At 37.2% G+C, this 20232-nt stretch overlaps 1 protein-coding gene across 5 annotated transcripts in view; it reads right to left on the bottom strand.

The window, feature by feature from the left end:
• Positions 1–20232, bottom strand: part of SMC6 (structural maintenance of chromosomes 6) — an 80995-nt gene that overhangs the window by 32998 nt on the left and 27765 nt on the right. For all 5 annotated transcript variants that reach the window (XR_011426560.1, XM_070236624.1, XM_023619482.2 and 2 more), the window contains 9 exons: positions 16622–16741; positions 16427–16525; positions 12289–12435; positions 11928–12016; positions 11509–11673; positions 10926–11104; positions 9042–9246; positions 2992–3106; positions 1606–1766 (listed from right to left, as the gene is read on the bottom strand). Coding sequence is in view for 4 of the 5 variants with exons in the window: in XM_070236624.1 (XP_070092725.1) it covers positions 1606–1766; positions 2992–3106; positions 9042–9246; positions 10926–11104; positions 11509–11673; positions 11928–12016; positions 12289–12435; positions 16427–16525; positions 16622–16741 (1280 nt within the window). In the remaining variant the exon portion in view is untranslated. The remainder of the gene's footprint in view (positions 1–1605; positions 1767–2991; positions 3107–9041; positions 9247–10925; positions 11105–11508; positions 11674–11927; positions 12017–12288; positions 12436–16426; positions 16526–16621; positions 16742–20232) is intronic.

The following is a 20232-nucleotide window of genomic DNA, read 5'->3' as shown; positions in this document are numbered from 1 at the left end:
ATACTATGGAGAAATGGGATTATGAGCTACTTTTGTCTTCCAATTAATATTTTTCTGTATTTAAAAAACACTATTGAATCTTTTTAAACTTCTAAATATCAGACAACTATCATACTGGTTCAGGTCAAAACAGAGGACACAAAGTCATTTAAATATCATCAGAACTTGGTATATTTTCAAGCAATGAAGTTTTCAATGTGGTAAACAATTTTTTAAAATCCACTGTTCATGGGGCTTTTAAAAGAAAAGCGTTTTTTTGTCCATTACACATTAATACAACACTTTTAGCTAAAAATGAAGCCAAATATTGACTGCAAACATTAAGTTTTGAAACTTTATTACTAAAATGTAGAATCAGGGATCCTAATTTGCTGCAAGATAGACTTAATCTTTTCCAAGAGTACTATACTTATTTTGTTTTAAGACTTGGGACACGAATGCATGAGGCATTTTTGTCGAAAGAAGTGTGAATTACACAGAGTAACACTACCAACACCGTTTATATATTTGCACTCCTGTTTGCTTGAATACCATATAATTTAGTCTTGTCCAGTTAGAATTAGGAATGCCTGATTTAAATGTCCTGGCACAATGGATAAAACTTTATCACGTTACAGGTCACTCTCATATAGATGCATTCAAACATTTATGGACTTTCGTTTATCCTATCAGAAAGATTCAGTGTCAATTTAAAATGTGTGCTGGGTGCCACAACACCAAGTTGCTGATCATTTAACTTTTTTCTGTTGCTCAGTTGAGATTTTACTCAACTTTACAATAATTATTACAATTATTTTCCTTTATGCTGCTCTCATAATCACACTAAAATGACTACTATTACTTAGCAACAGGGAATCTATTTCAACAAAACTCTCATTTCTCCTACACACACAAGTCATTTAGAATACTTCCACTTTTACTCAATTTTCTTAGATATTTCTTTTACTTAAGTGGTAAGTTCTTCTACCTAAGGTCTGGTCACTGATTCAGTTTCAACCCATCAATTCATCAACTGAAGTAGTTCGTTTGGAAAATCACGTTTTTTGTACCAAAAATTCTTTTTGCATGCTCTTGACCCTCATTAAATACACATTACTTTTTCGTTCAACTTCTCAATTTGTCTCCTCTAGCAGTTCTATTTTCCTAGGCATGTGTTCTTATGGTGCCAACTGATCTTCTTTCTAAAACAGTGCAACTCAAAGTACCAGTCAGAGACATAGTACGGAACCTGAGACAGAATGTAGACCAGCATACTTGTACTCTCATTACGAAAAATCAGCAGAACTACACAATGGGCATAGTGATGTAGCTGATTTCTATTCTGAGTTAAGCTCCTTACCTCCTTGCAGACAGGTTATAGACAACGTGCAGATCAGCTGGTCAAGGGAACACACTTTGTGATCTCAGCCCAGAATACTGTCGTCAAAGTGATGATGGAAAATAACTGTCAACCTAGAATTCTATATCCAGCTAAATATATTTTTAAGAACAAAGAGATTACTCACAATTCTTCACTGAAATAACTACTAATAGAGTAATATGAAAAGAACTGAAGCCTGAAGGAAGCAGTGGGAGTAATATGGTAGAGCTACAATGGACACTAACCTTATTTCAGAATCCACATCTCTGCTTAGAAACTTCGGTCTTGTATGTTCAGATGAATAATAACGTTCTTCAAAAACCTGATCTCCGTCAGCAGTAAAAGCTTCTCTACAGTTCTTGGGTGGCTTTTGGGACTGCATCACTGCACGAGCTACAGAATTGTTCTGAAAGAGGAGGAGAAGGAATATATTTTTAAGTTCTGTCAAAGCACTTCTGATGCATACAGTTTCAAAATGTTACCTATCACTAAGATTCAAGTATTTTTAAACATTCTAGTAAAATAATTCCATAAAGTTAAATAAAAGTTTTAAAAACAACTTTCAAGATTCAAAGAATTAAAACTGTTAAGTCTTTAAAATAATGTAGTAAACAATGCTTTATGACAAACTGATATATTTTATTTTTAAATCCTAATATCGCTATACATTTAAAATTACAAATTACTGTACGTATCTTTTCACATGGAAATATTTACTTTAGCTCAGTTCACACAAATCTTATTTTTTCTAAGTTTTACACCCTAAAGAAGATGTGAGTGAATAGCAAATTCCAATAAAAGTTTAGTATACTGAATATGTAGGGAAAGCCTAGAAATATTTAAGCTCTGGAGGAAGTAAAAAGGGATTAAGCTTACTGGAGGCCTAGTCAACCTCTCTGGAAAGATCTTTACAATAGGACTTCATTATTTTCTTTCAAGTATTCTTCTAAATTATGAGATAGCAAAGGCCACAAATAATTACAATATGAACTTGCAATAGATATACACACAACTTGGATTACTGATACCATTACTTCTCCATTTCCATTAATGAGAAAAACAGACTCTATCATGATTGTCTTGATTACAGATTTCTGTTTTGAATTTCCTTGTCCCTTTTCAGCAAATTTATGTCAATAGATGAAACACAATATGATGACCTAATCCAACAAGTACATAAAAATATACACACAGAAGAAAAGTAAATATTGATTTATTTTACGGGACTCAAAATTTTAAGAATAAAAATTAATAAAATATCAAGTAAAGTACTTGTTTAAAAAGCAGAACAGTAATAATACATGTATCTGTGAGGATAAATAAAAAATGGATTTGCCAGCTAATCAAGAAAGAATGAACAAAAAAATTTTATAGCATCATGAGCCAAAAGAATAATATATACTAGCAAAATTATTTTACGAAGAACAGTCAAAAGTTATAAAAGTTTCCTGGGGCAGAAAATGCACAACCAGCTCTACATGATTGTATAGATTTTCCTATGGGGTAAAAAAGTACAATGGTAAAACATATCAACAACTCTATGATACAGAAGGGGAATAGGAATTTATTTAACCAACTTCAGTTTTGAAAACTTAAAAATAATATACAATACAGCAAATACTTGGTCTTACTTTGATTAGTAGCACAGTCTCTATGCCTCTCATGTCAATTAGGCTGTTTGCAACAACTGCATTATCTATTTCTAAAGCTTTCAGAACCGTTGGAAACTCTGGATGATAAGCAGCTCTAGGAAATAAAAATATATAAGTATTAACTTATCAAACTTTAAGTTTATAGATATATTTTTTAATGAGTGGGTAGACAATAATAAGCCAATGGAAAATATCTAATAACATTTCAGAACATCTGTAATAGATTTAATTTATTTTATTTACTTAGCAAATATTTATATAATACTATGTGCCAGGTACTATTTTAAGATTATAAATATGAGCTCATTTAATCCTCATAACAAGCATGAGATAGATAATGTTATTCTTTCGTTTTTTTAAGATGACGAAGCTTCAGAGAGTTTAAGAAGTTCCCCAGTTTCCTAAGGCCGGTTAAGTGGTTGGGCTAGGATTTAAACCAGGCAGCTCAGCTCTGGAACCCAGATTCTTAATCTTTATGTCCTGTTGCCTATTATAATTAATAATTACAATTTCCTTAAATCTTATACTGCTATCATACATAAACATAAATGTCAATTAATTAAAACACATTTTAAATAGCTAAACAATTTTCCCACTGAGATAAGAAAAGCTGAAGTGAAATTTATTATCAACACAGAAGAAATATGAGCGAAAAGATACTCCTATTAATTGTAATTTGGGTTCCCTAAAAAGACATTCAATCTTTCAACAAAACAACTTAAACATCTGAGCTACTGACAGCACTGAAAAATAGACACACCAAGAACAGCAGGTGCAGGAGCCACGAATGGCTAAGGGGGAAACGATCGTGGCATCATTAGTGCAATCTTAGTCCTAGAGCTCCAAAACAAAGCCTGTATCTTTGTATATACGTTTAACATCTATTCATTCATTAATTCAACATGCATTTAATGATCATCTACTTTGTATCAGGTGTTGTTCAGAGGATGAGGAGACAGCAGTAAACAGAACAGATTATGTCCTTTTCCCAATGGAGCTCACATTCTATTGAAGGGAGACAGAGAATAAAGAAAAAGAAAAAGGGGCATAGAGTGCTTTTTCACACAAAAAAGGGTCAGGAAGCCTCACTAAGGTAATAGGGGGCAGATAACTGAAGAAATGGGAGAGGCACATTGGCATCCTGAAGAAGAGCATTCTGGGTCGAGGGAATGGCATTTGCAAAGGCCCTGACAAGGGGTGTGGAGGAACCAGGAGACCAGAGTGCTGGGGTGGCCAGAGCAGTGAGGCGAGGGCTTCTGGAGACAAGGACGGGAGAGACAGCAAGAGGAGAGATCATGGGGGCCCTAGAGGTTGCAGTAAAGCCTATAATAAGGGAAACGGGATGGGAAATGTATATGGTGCTCTGAGCAGAGGGGTGACGTGATCTGACTTTACTCTGCAATACTGAGTAGGGGTGGCGGGGAACCAGAAGCAGAAAGATCAGCCCATTGCAATACTCAAGTGAGACATGACAATGGCTTGAACCAGGGTAGTCACTGCAGAAATGTTTAGGTCCTGGATATATGTTTTAAAGAACAGCCAATAGGATGCAGTGTGGCAGAGAGGAGTCAAGGATGACTGAGGTTTTGGCTTGAGTAACTGAAAAATGAAGATGGGCAAGATGCTAAGAAGAGGAAGTTTTAGGGTAGAAAATAGGAATTTTGCTTTTAGACATGTTAAGTTTGAAATGTCGACTGGACATCAAAGTGGAAAATATATATTCAGTTTATTATATTCTGGAGTTCAGAGGAAAGAGCCCCACTAGAAACACTGATTTGGTAATCATCAGTGTATGAACTGTCTTTAAAGCTGTGAGACTGGAGGAGTTCGCCTAGGGAACAAGCGTACTTTGAAACGAGTTCTGGAGCACAGATGCAGTGAGAGGTGAGGCAGGAGCAAAAGATATAAAAAAGAATACCTAGAGATTCAGGAAAACCAGAGAATGAGGTCTTAGGAACATTCCAGTAAAAAGCGTTTCAGGAAGAATGAAAGGATCGGCTGAGTCAAATACTGCTGGTAGGTCAAGTTTGTGAGCAGGAAGGACAGACTACAGACTCAAGCAAAGAAAGGCTCACTGGTGCCTTGCTGTTCTGATATGTGGTGAAGTCATAAAGGCTTGACTGGAGCAGGTTCAAGAAAGAAGGGGAAGAGAGAAACGAGAGACATAGACCACTCTGAGGAGTTTTTCCTGTAAAAGGAAGCAGAGAAATAGGATAGTAAACGTAGGATGGAGTTCAAGTGGAAGTAAAAACAAGGATAGGAAAGAATGAGAAGTGGGTGTTCTAGCAATGTCAAGCAGTGTCAATCAATGAATCAAAGTCAACTATGAGCAGAGAAAGCAGAGGGAGAGGACGTGGTAGGAGATCCTGGTGAAATGCAGACCCTGGCCAGTCTGTTGAAAGCACAGGCTTCTGTGCTAGGAAGGAGCGACTATTTTTGGGCAGGCACACACCACTGCTAGACAAGACTGCTCCCCCCAGATTGTTATACAGCACCAAGTAACAACCACCCTGTCGTCCTGCTCTACTTCCTTGGATTTACTTCATCTTGGCTCATACCACAACTAGTTGCATGCTAAGAAATGCTATCAAATCAGTCTAGGAGAACCAGAAGTAGGAAGGAACAGTGGCAGTGAAGTATAAGTGACAGGAGACAAGGAAAGAACAATATGAAATAAGCTCACCAAACAATGTCAGGTAGAAAGCTTAAAGAGGACAGGAGAGACAGGAAAACTGCAGGCAAATATAATGAGCCTCACTGGTAAGAGGAGGTAAAAACAAAATGATTTGATTATCCTAATTAAGCTTAGAGGGAATCACTTAATAAAAACGTGATTTTTAAAGGCAAGTAATGGTAAAAATATCACAATCAAATTAAAATATAGAAAAAACATGTTTAAAATTTACAGCATGTTTTTTGTTTTTGTTTTTGTTTGCTGAGGGAGATTTGCCCTGAGCTAACATCTGTGGCAAATCTTCCTCTATTTTGTATGTGGGCCACACCACAGCATGGCCACCGACCAGCAATGCAGGTCTACACCCAGGAACTGAACCTGGGCCACTGAAGCAAAGCATGCAGGATATAGGAAGTGACAACAAACCAATGACAGAGCCTTCAGGAGCACCAAGATAAAAGGAGTGGGAGATAAAGAAAAGCTACCACATAGGCTGATAGCATCTGAAAGGTAGAAGGAGAACCCAGAAAGTAGTGTCACAGTGACCAAAGGAGCACAGGGGTTTCAAGGAAGGTATATTTAATGGTATCTAATGCCCAAGAGAAGGCAAATAAATACACAAAAATATATACATATACGTTGGATTTGGCAACAAGGAAATAGCTGAAAAATACAATGAATATTTCAGCAGCTAGATAGCAGTGAGTCAGGGAGTAAATGCACAGTCACCCCTAGGAGTAGGTCATTCTTCTGATGGGAGAGGCAAATCAGTGACCTAGGATGTTACAAGGGGAGAGAAGTCAACAGGGTAGCAAAGTTTAAGGCTCAGGAGAGAGCTGAATTAATTAAAAATGGTTCCTGAATCAGGCAGGAAAGTACGCAATTCAGAGCATAAGTAGAATAGCCTCAGGCAGAAAGAACATTTCTGTTGAGATGGGGGTAATAACAAGCTGAGTAGGGCAGTAGCCGCTACTTCCTGGGAAAAGAGGAATGAAGGCCCTTTTCATAGGAAAGGAAATGACATTTCCCCAATATCTCCCTGGGGAGCTAGGCATTTTTCTAAGTATCTTGGTTGAGGTTATCTAATTAAGCCTAATGTATCTGATTCATTCCACACTCTTAGAGAGTTTCACTGTTCTTTTCTACATTAAAATAACACGCCCAATTTTTAAGTTTAGCATTTGAAACACAACTTATACTGATAAAGTTCTTCACAAAAAAAGTCACCCCTTCAAAATGTTTATAAGGCAGCGAAAGTTGACAGGGTATTAAACATACTCAAGACTTGTCAATATCAATACCCAAAAGGATTACCATCCAACTTCCTCCACTCCTCCACCAACTTCAACCTACTCCTGAAGCTAAACATGGACTGTGTCATCCCTGGAGCTGCTCCCATGAGACTCTAACTTCCCACTCTCACTACAACCTACCATCTTCTAGGCTAATCCCACCTGTTAAACCTGCTTTCTAACTTCATCAAGGCTGAGCTATATATAGATTTTCTCCCAGGCCTCCTTCTCATCCCCATCTAGCCTAAAACCCATGGCCAATCATTGAACTACTTTCCCAGAAGCACTTTCTCACCCACGCTAAAAAATACCCACCCCCTCTAAAAAATTCTAATGCAATATTAATTCAACAATACACATTCTCCACTCAACTCTATTTAAAAAATCAAACATTATTAGTAAAAATTCCTGTAGCCACCATAGGTGTTTGAATCTCAAGTGAACTTTGGGTCAGCCTCCTCTCTCATTTTCCCAAACCTCCTACCCAACTCCCGAGGCCCTCGTTCTTAGCACATGAAATCACCTACTTCCAAGAAAAGTGACATTCTACTGCACAAACTTAGCTCACCTTTGCACCCCTTCACAGGAAACTGTAAATCACACTTGGTATATTGCTAAGAGAATAGAAACACATCTGGGAAACACAACATCCCAGCAGGTCAGTGCCAGGCCTTCCTCTTTATGGGAGGCTTTGCAGCAGTTCACAGAACAGTCCATACAGCTGTCCATGACAACTGGTCTTGCTCTCCAAAGGACAGTTCAGGTGCAGGAGGATATTCCTCAAAGAAGCCAGTATCTCTCCTAATAACCTCATGGGAATAGTTTCCAAGGTCCCATATGGAAATGCCCAAGTACAAGACTCACCATACTGGCTTCCCACCAGGTGTATAGAGTTCTCCCAGGCCAGATGCAGCTAACCTGTCAGGGGTCATTTTTACCATAAGCAATGCTGTCTGGTAGCACAACTTAAATTTCACTCTTACCAGGTCTTAGAAACCAGGGATCAGAGCTAGAAATTAACATAAAGTCAAGTTTTCAGGCAAATAGAGAAAACTCTCTACCCCTAACTCCCAAATCTTTATTTCTAGCCTAAAAGCTAAAAATCAACAATTCCACAACAGGACTTATCTACTTTTACAAAGCCACTTTTTTCTTATACTTCTCCTAAATCATTTGATGGCATATCTGTTAGGAAGTCACTCCAGCCAGAAATCTAAGAGTCATCCTCCATTCCTGCTTCTCTTACATTCAAGTAACACTATTTATTGATTTGGTCCTAAATATCTCTTTTAATCTGTTCCTTATTATCTATAATGCAGACACTATTTTTTGCAGAATAATTGATGAGGTTATGCCCCCATGCGTTTTGCACATAGAATTCTATCTGCCTAGAAGGCAATTAACCTTTGTCTATCACTTGACAAAGCCATCACTTAGAAGATTGATCATTTATCCTCTCTTCTCTGATTTCTTTCCTAACCTACCTACTAACATTTAATTACCCCCTCATCTGAACTACATCTGCATCTTGTGATCCAATTTCATCAAAGCTGACAAAGAATAAATTAGAAAATATGTATATATTCAAAAGTAAAGTGACTAGCTAGCCAGCAGCTAGCAAAGAGGCCAATTTGGGTATTGTGCTCTTGAGAAGGTTTCTTAGGCTCATCAAAGAAAACAATCACAGCTCTTTAAGGAATCTGTGAAGCACCCTGACAGCTGAACTGTGGGTAACGCGTACCAAAGTTCTTCCTTAGTGCCTTTCTCTTAGTTTGCCTAGGTCTGCATCATTTCCCTCAACAGTAGAATTTCTATGCCACACTACATCTGGGTTTCCCTGTACTACCTCCCACAGTACAACTCCTATAAAGACCACGAGGGCAGGGAGTATCTCTTATTTATTTCTGTATCTCCAATATCTAGACTGAAATTAAAGAAGTGGCTTGATAAAATTTTGCACACCAGTAGTGTAGGTATGGTTAACATAAAAATGTTTTAATTCCTTCTAACCTTGCAGATGATTAAGCAAAAGCAGAAACAATATTTAATTACTGATGCCTTACTTGTGTCTTACATCATACATCTCATTCCGAAACTCAGACACTATTATCTGTGGCCGTGAGGTCCCTGGTGAATAAAACTTTTTCATCAGTGCCTGAAGAACTCTTTCATCAGCATGATTGTGGCAACAATAGGCTTGCAGAAGTCCTTTTAGGCAAGATTCAATAGCCAAAGCAAGCTCAGGGTCCCGAAGATGAATGCAAGCTCCTAAAAGTGAGAGAAAATTATTAAAAGGCCCATACTTACTTTGAAATATTAATGTAACTATCTTTTAATAATAGTTCATTAATGACTTCAAAATACTTTCACATAAAGCAGCTTAAATGACATTACAGATCTTACTTTCACTGAATGAGAAATCCCCACAGTTCCTTTGGACACAACAGGGAGAAAACCTACCAAATCCTGTGAAAAAAACTGTCCCACTCTAATGTAAATTAATAGTGGTTTTTCTATGTAAGTTTAAACTATTACAGTCTCTGAATGGTGTTCTGAAAATCAAGCCAAAAGGTTAATAGATTTCTTATAATTTTCTGTAAAACTAATTGATATTGGGATTTCAGATTTAGAGAGGGGAAAAAATGCCTCATCCATTGAAATGGATCCCAGGTATAAATGTACATACCATTTGAATGAAGAGACATTTCTACAATACTTAATATAGTATGTAATCTATACTTACACCGTACAAGCATACCTCATTTTGTGCTTCACTTTATTGTGCTTCACAGATATTGTGTTATTTACAAGACCTTTCACTAGCAAAAAGATTAGGACTAGGACCCACTGAAGGCCCAGATGATGGTTAGCATTTCTTAGCAATAAAGTATTTTTTAATCAAGGTGTCTACATTGTTCTTTTAGACATAATGCTATTGCACACTTAATAGACTACAGTATAGTGTAAACACAACTTTTATATGCACTGGGAAACCAAAAATTTCTTGTGAATCACTTTATTGCAATATTTACTTTATCACAGTGGTCTAGAATTGAACCCACAATATCTCCAAGGTGTGCCTGTAATATAGTACTTTACTAAGAAAATATATTTATATTTACAGAATCATTTTCACCTAACGATGTACAGAATTAGAGAAAACTCCTCAGAAGAACTCGATTTTTTTAAATCTCATGTATAAATGAGGATAATTAAATAACCCCAGATTTTACGGTTGGAAGAGGACTTAGAAAGAATGTTGGTCAACCTAAAGTGAAATTAGGAAAAGACAAGTCATTTTATAAAGGTTACACAAAACTCAGGTGTTGAGTGTTCTTTCCACTATATCTTGATGTAACTGGATTTTCCTACTAATCAATTACATTCAAATTAATTCATTCACTTGTTCACTCATCCATTCAGGAAAAAAATCAAAATCAGATTATTAAACTCTGTAATGACTTTTCCTTTTGTTAAATTCTCTTTCTTTTGGCTATTTTATGATTTAAAGATATAAAAGGAAAGTCTGAAAGTTTAATGTGATTTTTACCATTATTTAAAAATACATATATAATTAAAACCACACATAACTACACAGCTTTGATAATAGTTTTAAAATTAGATTCAACAGGGGCTGGCCCCGTGGTCGAGTGGTTAAGTTCGCGCGCTCTGCTGCAGGCGGCCCAGTGTTTCGTTGGTTCGAATCCTGGGCGCGGACATGGCACTGCTCATCAGGCCACGCTGGGGCAGCGTCCCACATGCCACAACTGGAAGGATCCATAACGGAGAATATACAACTATGTACTGGGGGGGCTTTGAGGAGAAAAAGGAAAAAAAAAAAAAAAAATCTTTAAAAAAAAAAAAAAATTAGATTCAACAGACCCCTTCCTGAAAAAAAAAAATTATTTCTAATGTTTACTACATCCTGACTAAATGGTGACAAATACCTAAAGGGCCCACAGGTTTACAGGTAAAACGCCCACGTCTATAAGCATCATCTATTGCTTCAAGAAGAGCTGGAACATTAGGGCCAAATCTTTTTAGGCGATCAGTTTTACTATCTTTCAATTCTTTCAGTTGCCTCTGATTATAGTTCAGCGTATGCCTCACATCTAATTCTTCTCTCCTAAAAAATAAAAGCACAAAAAAAGAACAAATACGTGATACAGTTATACAGAAATATTCAGCCTTTTCCCCTAACACCTGCAAACCAGTGACCCAGCTACCCTAAAAACTAAGAGCAAATTTCTTTATTTGAAAATAATTGTGTTACTAAAGAAAAACAGTCAGAAGTACTCAAAACTTAGCATGAGCTTAGCATGAAAAGAAATGATCGATAGTGATGAGGACTAGGAATCCCAGAAACTGTCCAACTCTACAAGTGTAAGAAAAGTCTTGGCAAAGTGATTTTAAAGGATCCCTGATTATGTAGAAGAAATGTTAAAAAACCATGTTTTGTCTCTTCATATAAAGAACAAAACTATCTAATTTTCAATCGAAAAAAAACATGTTAAGGATGATGAAACCTACTTAATTCTGGTATGTTCTTCTTTGTCTTTTTCTATGGCTTGCTGAAACTGTTCGATCTCTTGATTGACAGAACCTTCTTGATCCTGTAAGACTTTTACTTTTTCTTTTAACCAAGATATTTTTTTTTGCCTTTCCAATCGTTCAGGTTCCAAAGATTGATCAGTACTAACAGTAAATAATCCAAAATGGAAAACGTTAAGTGAGAAACATAACATTTAAAAAACAAAGCAGCGTGATAAAATTCCTTTAGCAATAATACAGTCATTGCTTGGTACCGCAGATGCCCAAGTCCCTTTGTCGGCCCTCCCTATCACCGATGTGGAACCTGAAGATACAGAGGGCCGACTGCACTCCACTTCACCTAGATCACTTTGTTACAAAATGACATTATCACAACGATTGCAAAGTAACTGTCTTACCTTTTTTTCAGTTCTTCAATTCTTTTGCAAAGCTGCTCATCATCCTTCCTTAATGCTCTATACTCGTTTAGGGAGCGATTATATAAAACCTAAGGAAAAATTATATATATTCGAGTAAATCAAAAAAACAAATATCCCATTCAAGTCCACTTTTGCCAAATCTTCAAAACAGAAGCTAAATATATGCAGAAATATATTTTTAAAATAAAGTACATAAATGGCCATATGAAATCATTACAGTTTTGAAAGTCTGAAAGCCACACAGATTTCTCTCAATTACAAAACTGTACTTTTAAAAATAAATGAACAGTATTTATATTTGATATGCAGTTTTTAATATTCAGGTTAGAAGACTTCTCACCTCAGCTTCATTATAGGCCCTTTTCCTAGCAGTAACATCTGCTTTCAAAGCCAGACATTCTGGTGTTCGTGCATCTGTCTCTTGACTAATCTTTTCTAGTTTATCTTGAATATCCTTGTATTTTTTTTCTGCTTCATTAAGTCTGACCTTTAAGAAAATAACAACATTGATGGAGTATATTTTCTTTGTCTTCAATAAACAGAGAAATTTAAAAATAATTATTACATAGTTCACATCTCAACAACAAACTTATTTTCACTCTGACTAAATAAACTAAGACATTAGACAAGCAAACATAATTATATAAAATACTAAAATATAAATTAATTTTAATTCTACATTGAGTTTTCCAACAAATGTGTTATCTTCTGGGGATACAGAGATATAGTCACAACTGTCTTAAGTAACACAATTAAAGGGAGATAAACACAATTTAGCTGAGAAACAGACACACAAACTGACAATACAACTTGTAAACAATAATGCTTAAGTAGGGTATGTTTATTTACAATCGTGCAAACATAGAGGAAGAACCCATAGGTCTGCCAGAAAAAGTGAGGAATGTCTTCAAAGCAGAAGAAGCATTTGAACTGAGATGTGAAAGATTAATCAAAATGTACCAGGAGAAAACTTGGGGAAAAGTGTCAGAGACAGATGGAAAAGCATGTAGAAAGGTATTAATATTTACTTTTAGGAATTAAAATATTTCTGGGGCTTAAACTGAGAGGGGAGTGATAGGAGATGAGACGAAGCGGGTAGAAGGGCTTTGAATCCCATAATGATCAGCTTACAACTTAACCCTCTAGAGAACAGGGAGACAAGACATGACCAAATCCATACACTACCTCACTTTGGGAGCACATGGAAGGCAGGGTGGAGGAAAACATTAAAGGTAAAGATTTCAGTAAGCAGGTAACATGAGATTGTGGAACAAAAATAATTAGGGACCAAAATGGGGCACCGACAATAGGAAAGGATTAGAAGGGACAAATACAAGAACTATTTAGATCAGGGATCAGCAAACGTTTTCTAGAAAGAGCTAGAGAGTGTATATTTCATGCTTTGTTAGCTTGTCACAACTATTCAACTAGACATGCTAAGTCTTAAGTGTCTGCAACACGTAGGTAAAGATGTGAAGACAGATATTTGAATCAAGTGCTCAGGATAAAAGTTTGAAGAGGAGATAAAGATGAGGGAATTGCCAATACATAGGATATTTAGGAAGCACTGCATAGAATGGTAATGAAGTTTTATCATTAAAACATTGACTGTATGATCTGCATGAGTTTTACAAAAATTGAAGTTGGCCCACATGTTATACAACTAAACATAATTCATTTATTTTCAGTTTTAAATTAGGTTAACACAAGTTTAAAGTCTGCAGCGTGAGAGGATCCCTTTGTCTCTCCCCTTCAATCCACAGTCAGTAAAACATCCATAACCCAACACAGGCTACACTGCCCAACACACCGGAACCCCAGAGAAATCCACACATCGGTACATATGAAGGTGGGTGGACTGGAACACACAGAAGAGGTAAAATGGGGGAACAGCAGAGGCGGTGCCCAGCTACAGCAGCTGAGCCAGCCACCCTAAGCCCCAGAGAACCTGGTGGGCAGCACCAGGGGGTGCAGAGGTGACTCTAGCCATAGGGAACCAAGCAGCAGCAGAGGTGGAGCCCCATGATCCCAGTCCAGCTGCAGCTCAGAGTCTGGTAGCAGCAGCAGAGGTGCACACGGGACTCCCACAACCCAACTGTAGTGGCACCTGTGGCCACAAGGTAACAGGAAACACCAGAGCTGGTAGCCTGTGAACCCAGAACCCAGCTCCCTCCCCACCCTCTTCCTCTCCCTACCACAGTGAAAGAGCTTCTGACCCAGCTGATCCCAGAGGCACTGGAGGCATCAGCCATCCCCGTATGCCCAGGAGGGAAGCCAACGACCATAGCAACACTAGCAACAGCAAGACATCAGTGACCCCCAGAGGCACAAGTGGTGACAATCAGAGTACCACTAATTTGAAAAGATGTATGCACTCTCATTTCATTGCAGCACTATTTACAATAGCCAAGACTTGGAAACAACCTAAGTGCCCATGGAGGGATGAATGGATAAAGATGTGGTATACACAATAGAATACTACCCAGTCATAAAAAAGATGAAATCTTGCCATTTGCAACAACATGGATGGACCTTGAGAGTATCATGCTAAGCAAAATAAGTGAGACAGAGAAAGGCAAATACTGTATGATTTCCCTCATACATGGAAGATAAAAAACCAACAACACACAGATACAGAGAACAGACTGGTGGTTACGAGAAGGGAAGGAACTTGGGGGGAGGGCAAAAGGGGTAAAGGAGGACATCTGTATGGGGATGGATGGAAGGTAGACTTTGTGAACACGATGCAACATATACGGAAGTCAAAATACAATGATGTACACTTGAAATTTATATAATGTTATAAATCAATGTTACCTCAATAAAAAAATAAATAGAACAAAATAACAAAGTCTGCTTTAGACGCTATTTTTTCAGAAACCTTCCACTCAATAGTCATTGTAAAATCAATAATCAAGCATATACTATATGTAAGGTTTTATGTAAGACTTGGTGGGAAGGATATAAATATAACATAGTCCTTACCCTCCAGAAATTTACCATTTACTACAGAGAGTGGCCAAACACTTAAGTGGAGCAAACACCCACAGAATTAAGTATCACCCCGCCTCAAGATCCTCCTTTCCCATCTGAAGAAAAGGTGGGACCCTATCACTCACATTGCATTCTATTTTTAGGGTGGGGAAATATCTAAAGAGGAAAGTAACTTAAGGTCTTCCCCTTTAACAAGCTAAAAAATGAGGCTGAGAAGAATCTGCATAAATTTTAGAATATTCTCTCAGAAATGAAAATTTCAGGTGAGAGAGATAGGTGGGGTTGAACTCCCAGGTACTACCTGAAGAGGGAGTAAGAAACTCAGCCCAGAGATCACTAAGTAAAGATACTATCTTCACTATTTCTGGTGTTTTTACATACTCATCTACTACCTTTGATGGATTGTCATAACCCTTAAAAGGAAAAAGACATGTCTTTGAGGGCATATAGGAAAAAGCGAGGTAGGGAAGATTACATTCTAGGCCACAATCAAGCTTGGGAGCCCAAAACTCCCAAGCTAAGTAGAAGTAGGTACTAAGAGGTAAGTCAGCCACAGTGAGTACATGGGGCTATAAAGAAAGAAAGGCTAGGAGTCCTACTTCTGCCATGACAGTATGAGGAATTCTGCAGTGGTGGCTGCATACCCTTGTAAACATACTAAAAAATCACTGACCTGTGCATTTTAAATGAATGGACTGTATGGTATATGAACTATATCTCAATAAAGCTCTTAAAAAAAGAATGAAAAGGCAAGGATAAAGAGGGGATCTGCTATATGGTAAAAAGGCCCATGTGGAAACCCCCAAAAGAAAATTACTATCTTTATTTATCACTCAACTAACCTCTATCTCTAGGCTCAAGTGGAAGACTCTGTGGCTTTCCTGAATGTTAGATAAACAGCACAGTAGCTTCTACCTGGGCTCTTAGACCTCAGGTTGAAATTAACCTAACAGACCTAACAACTTATCCCACATGTGTTCCACATACATGAAAGTCTCTGATGGCTGGGTCCTAAAACTCAGTTCCCTGATGTACCATTAACAATCTCTGGGCATTGTGTCCAGTTCTGAACTCTTATACTTCATGATACTTAGCTTTAACGCTATTCTAATTGACTACTTTCCTAGCACCCCTTTATTCCTCAGACCGTTTTATGTCTCTACTCCTCAATGAACCCAAGAGTAAAAGCTTTATGCTCTATCATCTCTAGTCGGTAACAAAGGACCATTGTCCACACACATGCATTTAGACTTCTATATCCCTAGCCTCAGAGAGGCTATGAGATCCAAACACAACACTCTTTTTAAGAGAAAGCTGCCACAACAGTTCTTGAACAAAAGTTTACACTGGCTTCACTTGAGTAATAAATTCAAATACAGATAAATATCTAGGCTGAAACTGCTACTTTTGTAGGTCTTAAACAGTCTAATATCAACAATCTCATATGATTCAATTTACTAAATCTGTATAAAAAAGAGTAATACCTGCTGTTCTTCCATTTTCCTGTCAAGTCTAGCAGCACGATCTTCTCCAATTCTGATATTATCTCTGATAGCATTCAATTGTTTTTCAATTTCATTGACCTAAAAAGAAATTATACCAAATTATGTATAAGACTAATTGTAACCAAATATATTCTATATATTACAAATATATGTGAATAATTCAGTGAAAATTACCACCGCCCAAGCCATTTCATGTTTCAAGTATTCTAAATTAGTCTTCATTGTACTTAAACCAGCAATACTTTGAAAACGTTCTTCTTTCTCCAAACACTGGCGCTTTAGTTCAGTAAGTCGCTTAAAAAAAGAAAAAAGGATATATTTCTTATTAACATTGAAAGAACAAGACATTTTGCAAATGCAGTTCTTTTGAATACATTGCCTGAACAAGTACTAAAAAAGATTTGCTAAGAAGTGATTTAATTAAGGTGAAATAAAAATATTTTGGGTTCTTTGGTATACTTTAACTAGATGCAATAATTTAGTTACTTTCTGTACTATAAAAATGGCCAAATACTCTTCATACGAAGAGTAGCAAACGGATACTTCAAAACTACGCCAGTATAGACAAAACCCAAAACTCAGTTTCCCATTTTCTCTCGATTCTATAACTGATAGACAGACTGGTCTGTTCTGGGCAAAGTATACCCAGTAAACATTCCAAAGATAATGGAAGGCTCAGAAGGAATTTGTTTCCAAAAATAAAGTGTTATAATTTTTCTTATCTAAGTCCTCCCTTAATAATTAATAATAAAATCATCGAGCAAATTTTAAATAGAATGACATTAGAACTGCTTCTGAAGTGGCTCCTAGACTTTATATTCTGTACACTTGGGCAGACAACCTCTCCTCTTCATTTATGCCTACCATATTCAACTAAATCCTTACACACTATAGATCTTACTCGGTTTTCCTATCCAAGTCACTTTCCCATTCTCCAGGATTATTTCAAGCCATTATCACTCTCTTCAAACCTCATATATCCTGCCACCCTGATCCTTCATTCATTCTCTCTGTCTTCTACTTCAGAGAATTTAGAAGCCATCAGAGAAAAACTCTCTCCAACTTCGAACAACCTTCCCTACAAATCTAAAGCAGTCATTTCTCCCTCCTGCTACAAAAGAAGAGGTGGCTGCATTATACTTAAGTCCAGTCCCCATCTCTTACCTAGATTTTGGATCCTGCCACCCCCTCCTGTGTTCTCAGGAGGTCGAAATTAGTTGATTTTTTTCATCCCGTATCTTAATTTTTGTTTCCACTTCACCCTCTTCACGGACTCCTTTCCATAATCATGTTTAAATCTTTACTCACTATCTTTCGCACTTATAAACAAAACCACCACTACCCATCACTGGGCACCACCTCCTCCTCTGAAAGTCTTCTTCCCTTTCCAGTCAAGTTTCATGAAAATTCTCTCATCTCTTCCATTTCCTCACATTTTCAGCCCCACAAATCTGGCTTCTGTTTTCACCACTACTGAAACTTGTCTTGCCATAGACATCTATGAAGACTATGTCACTAAACACAGGGGGTATTTGTCAATCCTTGTGTTGTTTGCCCACACAGTACATCTCACAGTCCTGACCATTTCTTTCTCAATTCTCTCTTCCCTTGGCTTCTATGGCTTCCACGAGCATTTCTCATAGCTCAGGCCTGGGCCTGCTTTCCTCTCCTCCTCAGCAAGCTAAGTCATTCCTGTGGCTTAGATATCAACCATACATGATGAGTCCTAAATTTTTACTGAGGCCAGATTTGACTTCTGTATGCCTAACTCATACATCCAACTTCTCACTTTACATTTCAACTTGGATGCTTTATAAGCACTTCAAAATTAATCTTTCAAAAGGGAATTCATCATCTTCCTTAAAAGAAACAAAAGGAAGAAAAGGAAAAGAAAAACTGGTTCCTTTTCCCAAGTTTCCTATCTTAATAAAGTTACTCTACTGCCCAGGTCAGCTGATCTAATCTGGAGTCCGTTCAATCACCCATGATGTCTCCTCTGTCTCAGCTTTACCTTCCACGTCCCATATAAGATCTGCCCAAATCATTTCAAAGCTTTGCTCTCCATTACTACTGCCACTACCCTGGACTTACGTCCTCATCATCTCTTTGGACAATGCTAATTACCTTCTTTATTGAGCTCTCTACATCTGTTGTCTCCGTACAGCAATTCATTCTCTTCTATAGCAAAGTACTCTATTGAAAACATACATTTAATCAAGTGATCCACTTTTATGTGTTCTAGGGCCCTTAAGTCTTACAAGGTCCTCCACAAACTGGCCTCTCATCCCTCACTCTTGTGTTCTTCACTCTAGACAATCTGAAATTCTTACAGCTTTTTAAAAGTACCACATGCTCTCTGGGCTGAAACTCCAAGCAAGCTCATTTCTTGGAAAACCTTTCCTTAGTCTCACCATCCCTTGCCTGGTGTTATTCATCCTTCAATTCTCACCTTAGACATCACTTCCTTAACAACTGTACCTTTCCCACTGCCCCTGCCTTGTTCCTACCCCCCACTGCTAGTAACCTGTTAAGTGCTTTTGGACAAACCTAGTCTATAACTCCTTTAGTAGTGCTCACTACACTCAATTATTTACCACCTGCTTCCCGCCAAATAGCTAGGTCGATGACCCCAAGAATCCTGATACTTATTTGCCATTATATGGCCAAAGCACAAGGCTAGCAGGCACGTGGTAGGAACTTAATATTTGATCACTGAACGACTTCTAGTTTCTATCTTCCACACACTATTTCTTAAAGACTTAACTATTCAAACCCAGAGTTTATTTTGAGAATATAGGGCATTTAACTAAGTAGGAAAAAAATTCTTATTAAGTGCATAATATACATAAGGAACTCTGCTACATGACATAGGGAAGTGTTTCTTAAACTTCATAACCAAAATATCTTTAATTGTCGATAAAAGTATACCATAAAGAAAGTGAGTGTTTAACCCCAAACTATCCAAAGCAAACAAACTTCTTCAGTGTCCTGATTTAATATTTTTAAAGTAATAAATGTAACATATACTATATACATTTGTTTGAATATGCAAATATTTCCCTTCCCCAATAATAACACTGATACTCCAAGAAAGTGAGCTATGTTAACTCTGTGGTTTATAGTACCTCCTTGCACATTACCACATACCCCAGGTCTGAAAGGATTATGATGTGGGGAATAAAGATAAATATATTCAATCTTTGCTTTTTGAGTTTTCACTTGATGAACCATACAACTATAAACCTAATTTTAAATATACATTCCTCAAAAATGAAGTAAAAAGGTCAGTGTAACATCTAACAAGTTTGACTTGAGTCAATCCTTACTATAACTCTACCTCAAAAGAACAAGATAAGAAGTTGCTGACAGCTCAGCTGGTTGTGTAAAACTGACTAAAGAACAACAGAACAAGACACAGAATCAGACAAAAATTGGTGGGCCTTTATGTACTGGATGAACAGCTGAAACATAAGCCTTATGATTCTGAAGTCTCTGATTATCAGACAGAAGGTTGGATCTTCAGGAATGCGAAGAAGAAAGTACAAGAACAAAATGTAGAAGATGTAAAAACAAATTTACGTAAGTCACGCTGGCTTGAGTGACTTCAAATTCAGGCAAATCTGCACAGCTGCCAAGCTGGTGAGTACTGATGTGATAGCTGCTACCAAGCTATCAGAGCTTAAAGAAAGTAACCTTCTACTAGTGCAATGAAAGAGCTACCTACCGTACTTAGTTATAAACGCATATTATGTTGATAATATCAGCTTAAGGCTTGTGCTTATTTT

The sequence above is a fragment of the Equus caballus genome, chromosome 15, assembly GCF_041296265.1.
Source record: "Equus caballus isolate H_3958 breed thoroughbred chromosome 15, TB-T2T, whole genome shotgun sequence".
Classification (NCBI taxonomy): Eukaryota; Metazoa; Chordata; class Mammalia; order Perissodactyla; family Equidae; genus Equus; species Equus caballus.
The sequence above is the reverse complement of the archived record's forward strand: the minus strand, read 5'-3'. Positions and strand labels throughout refer to the sequence as shown.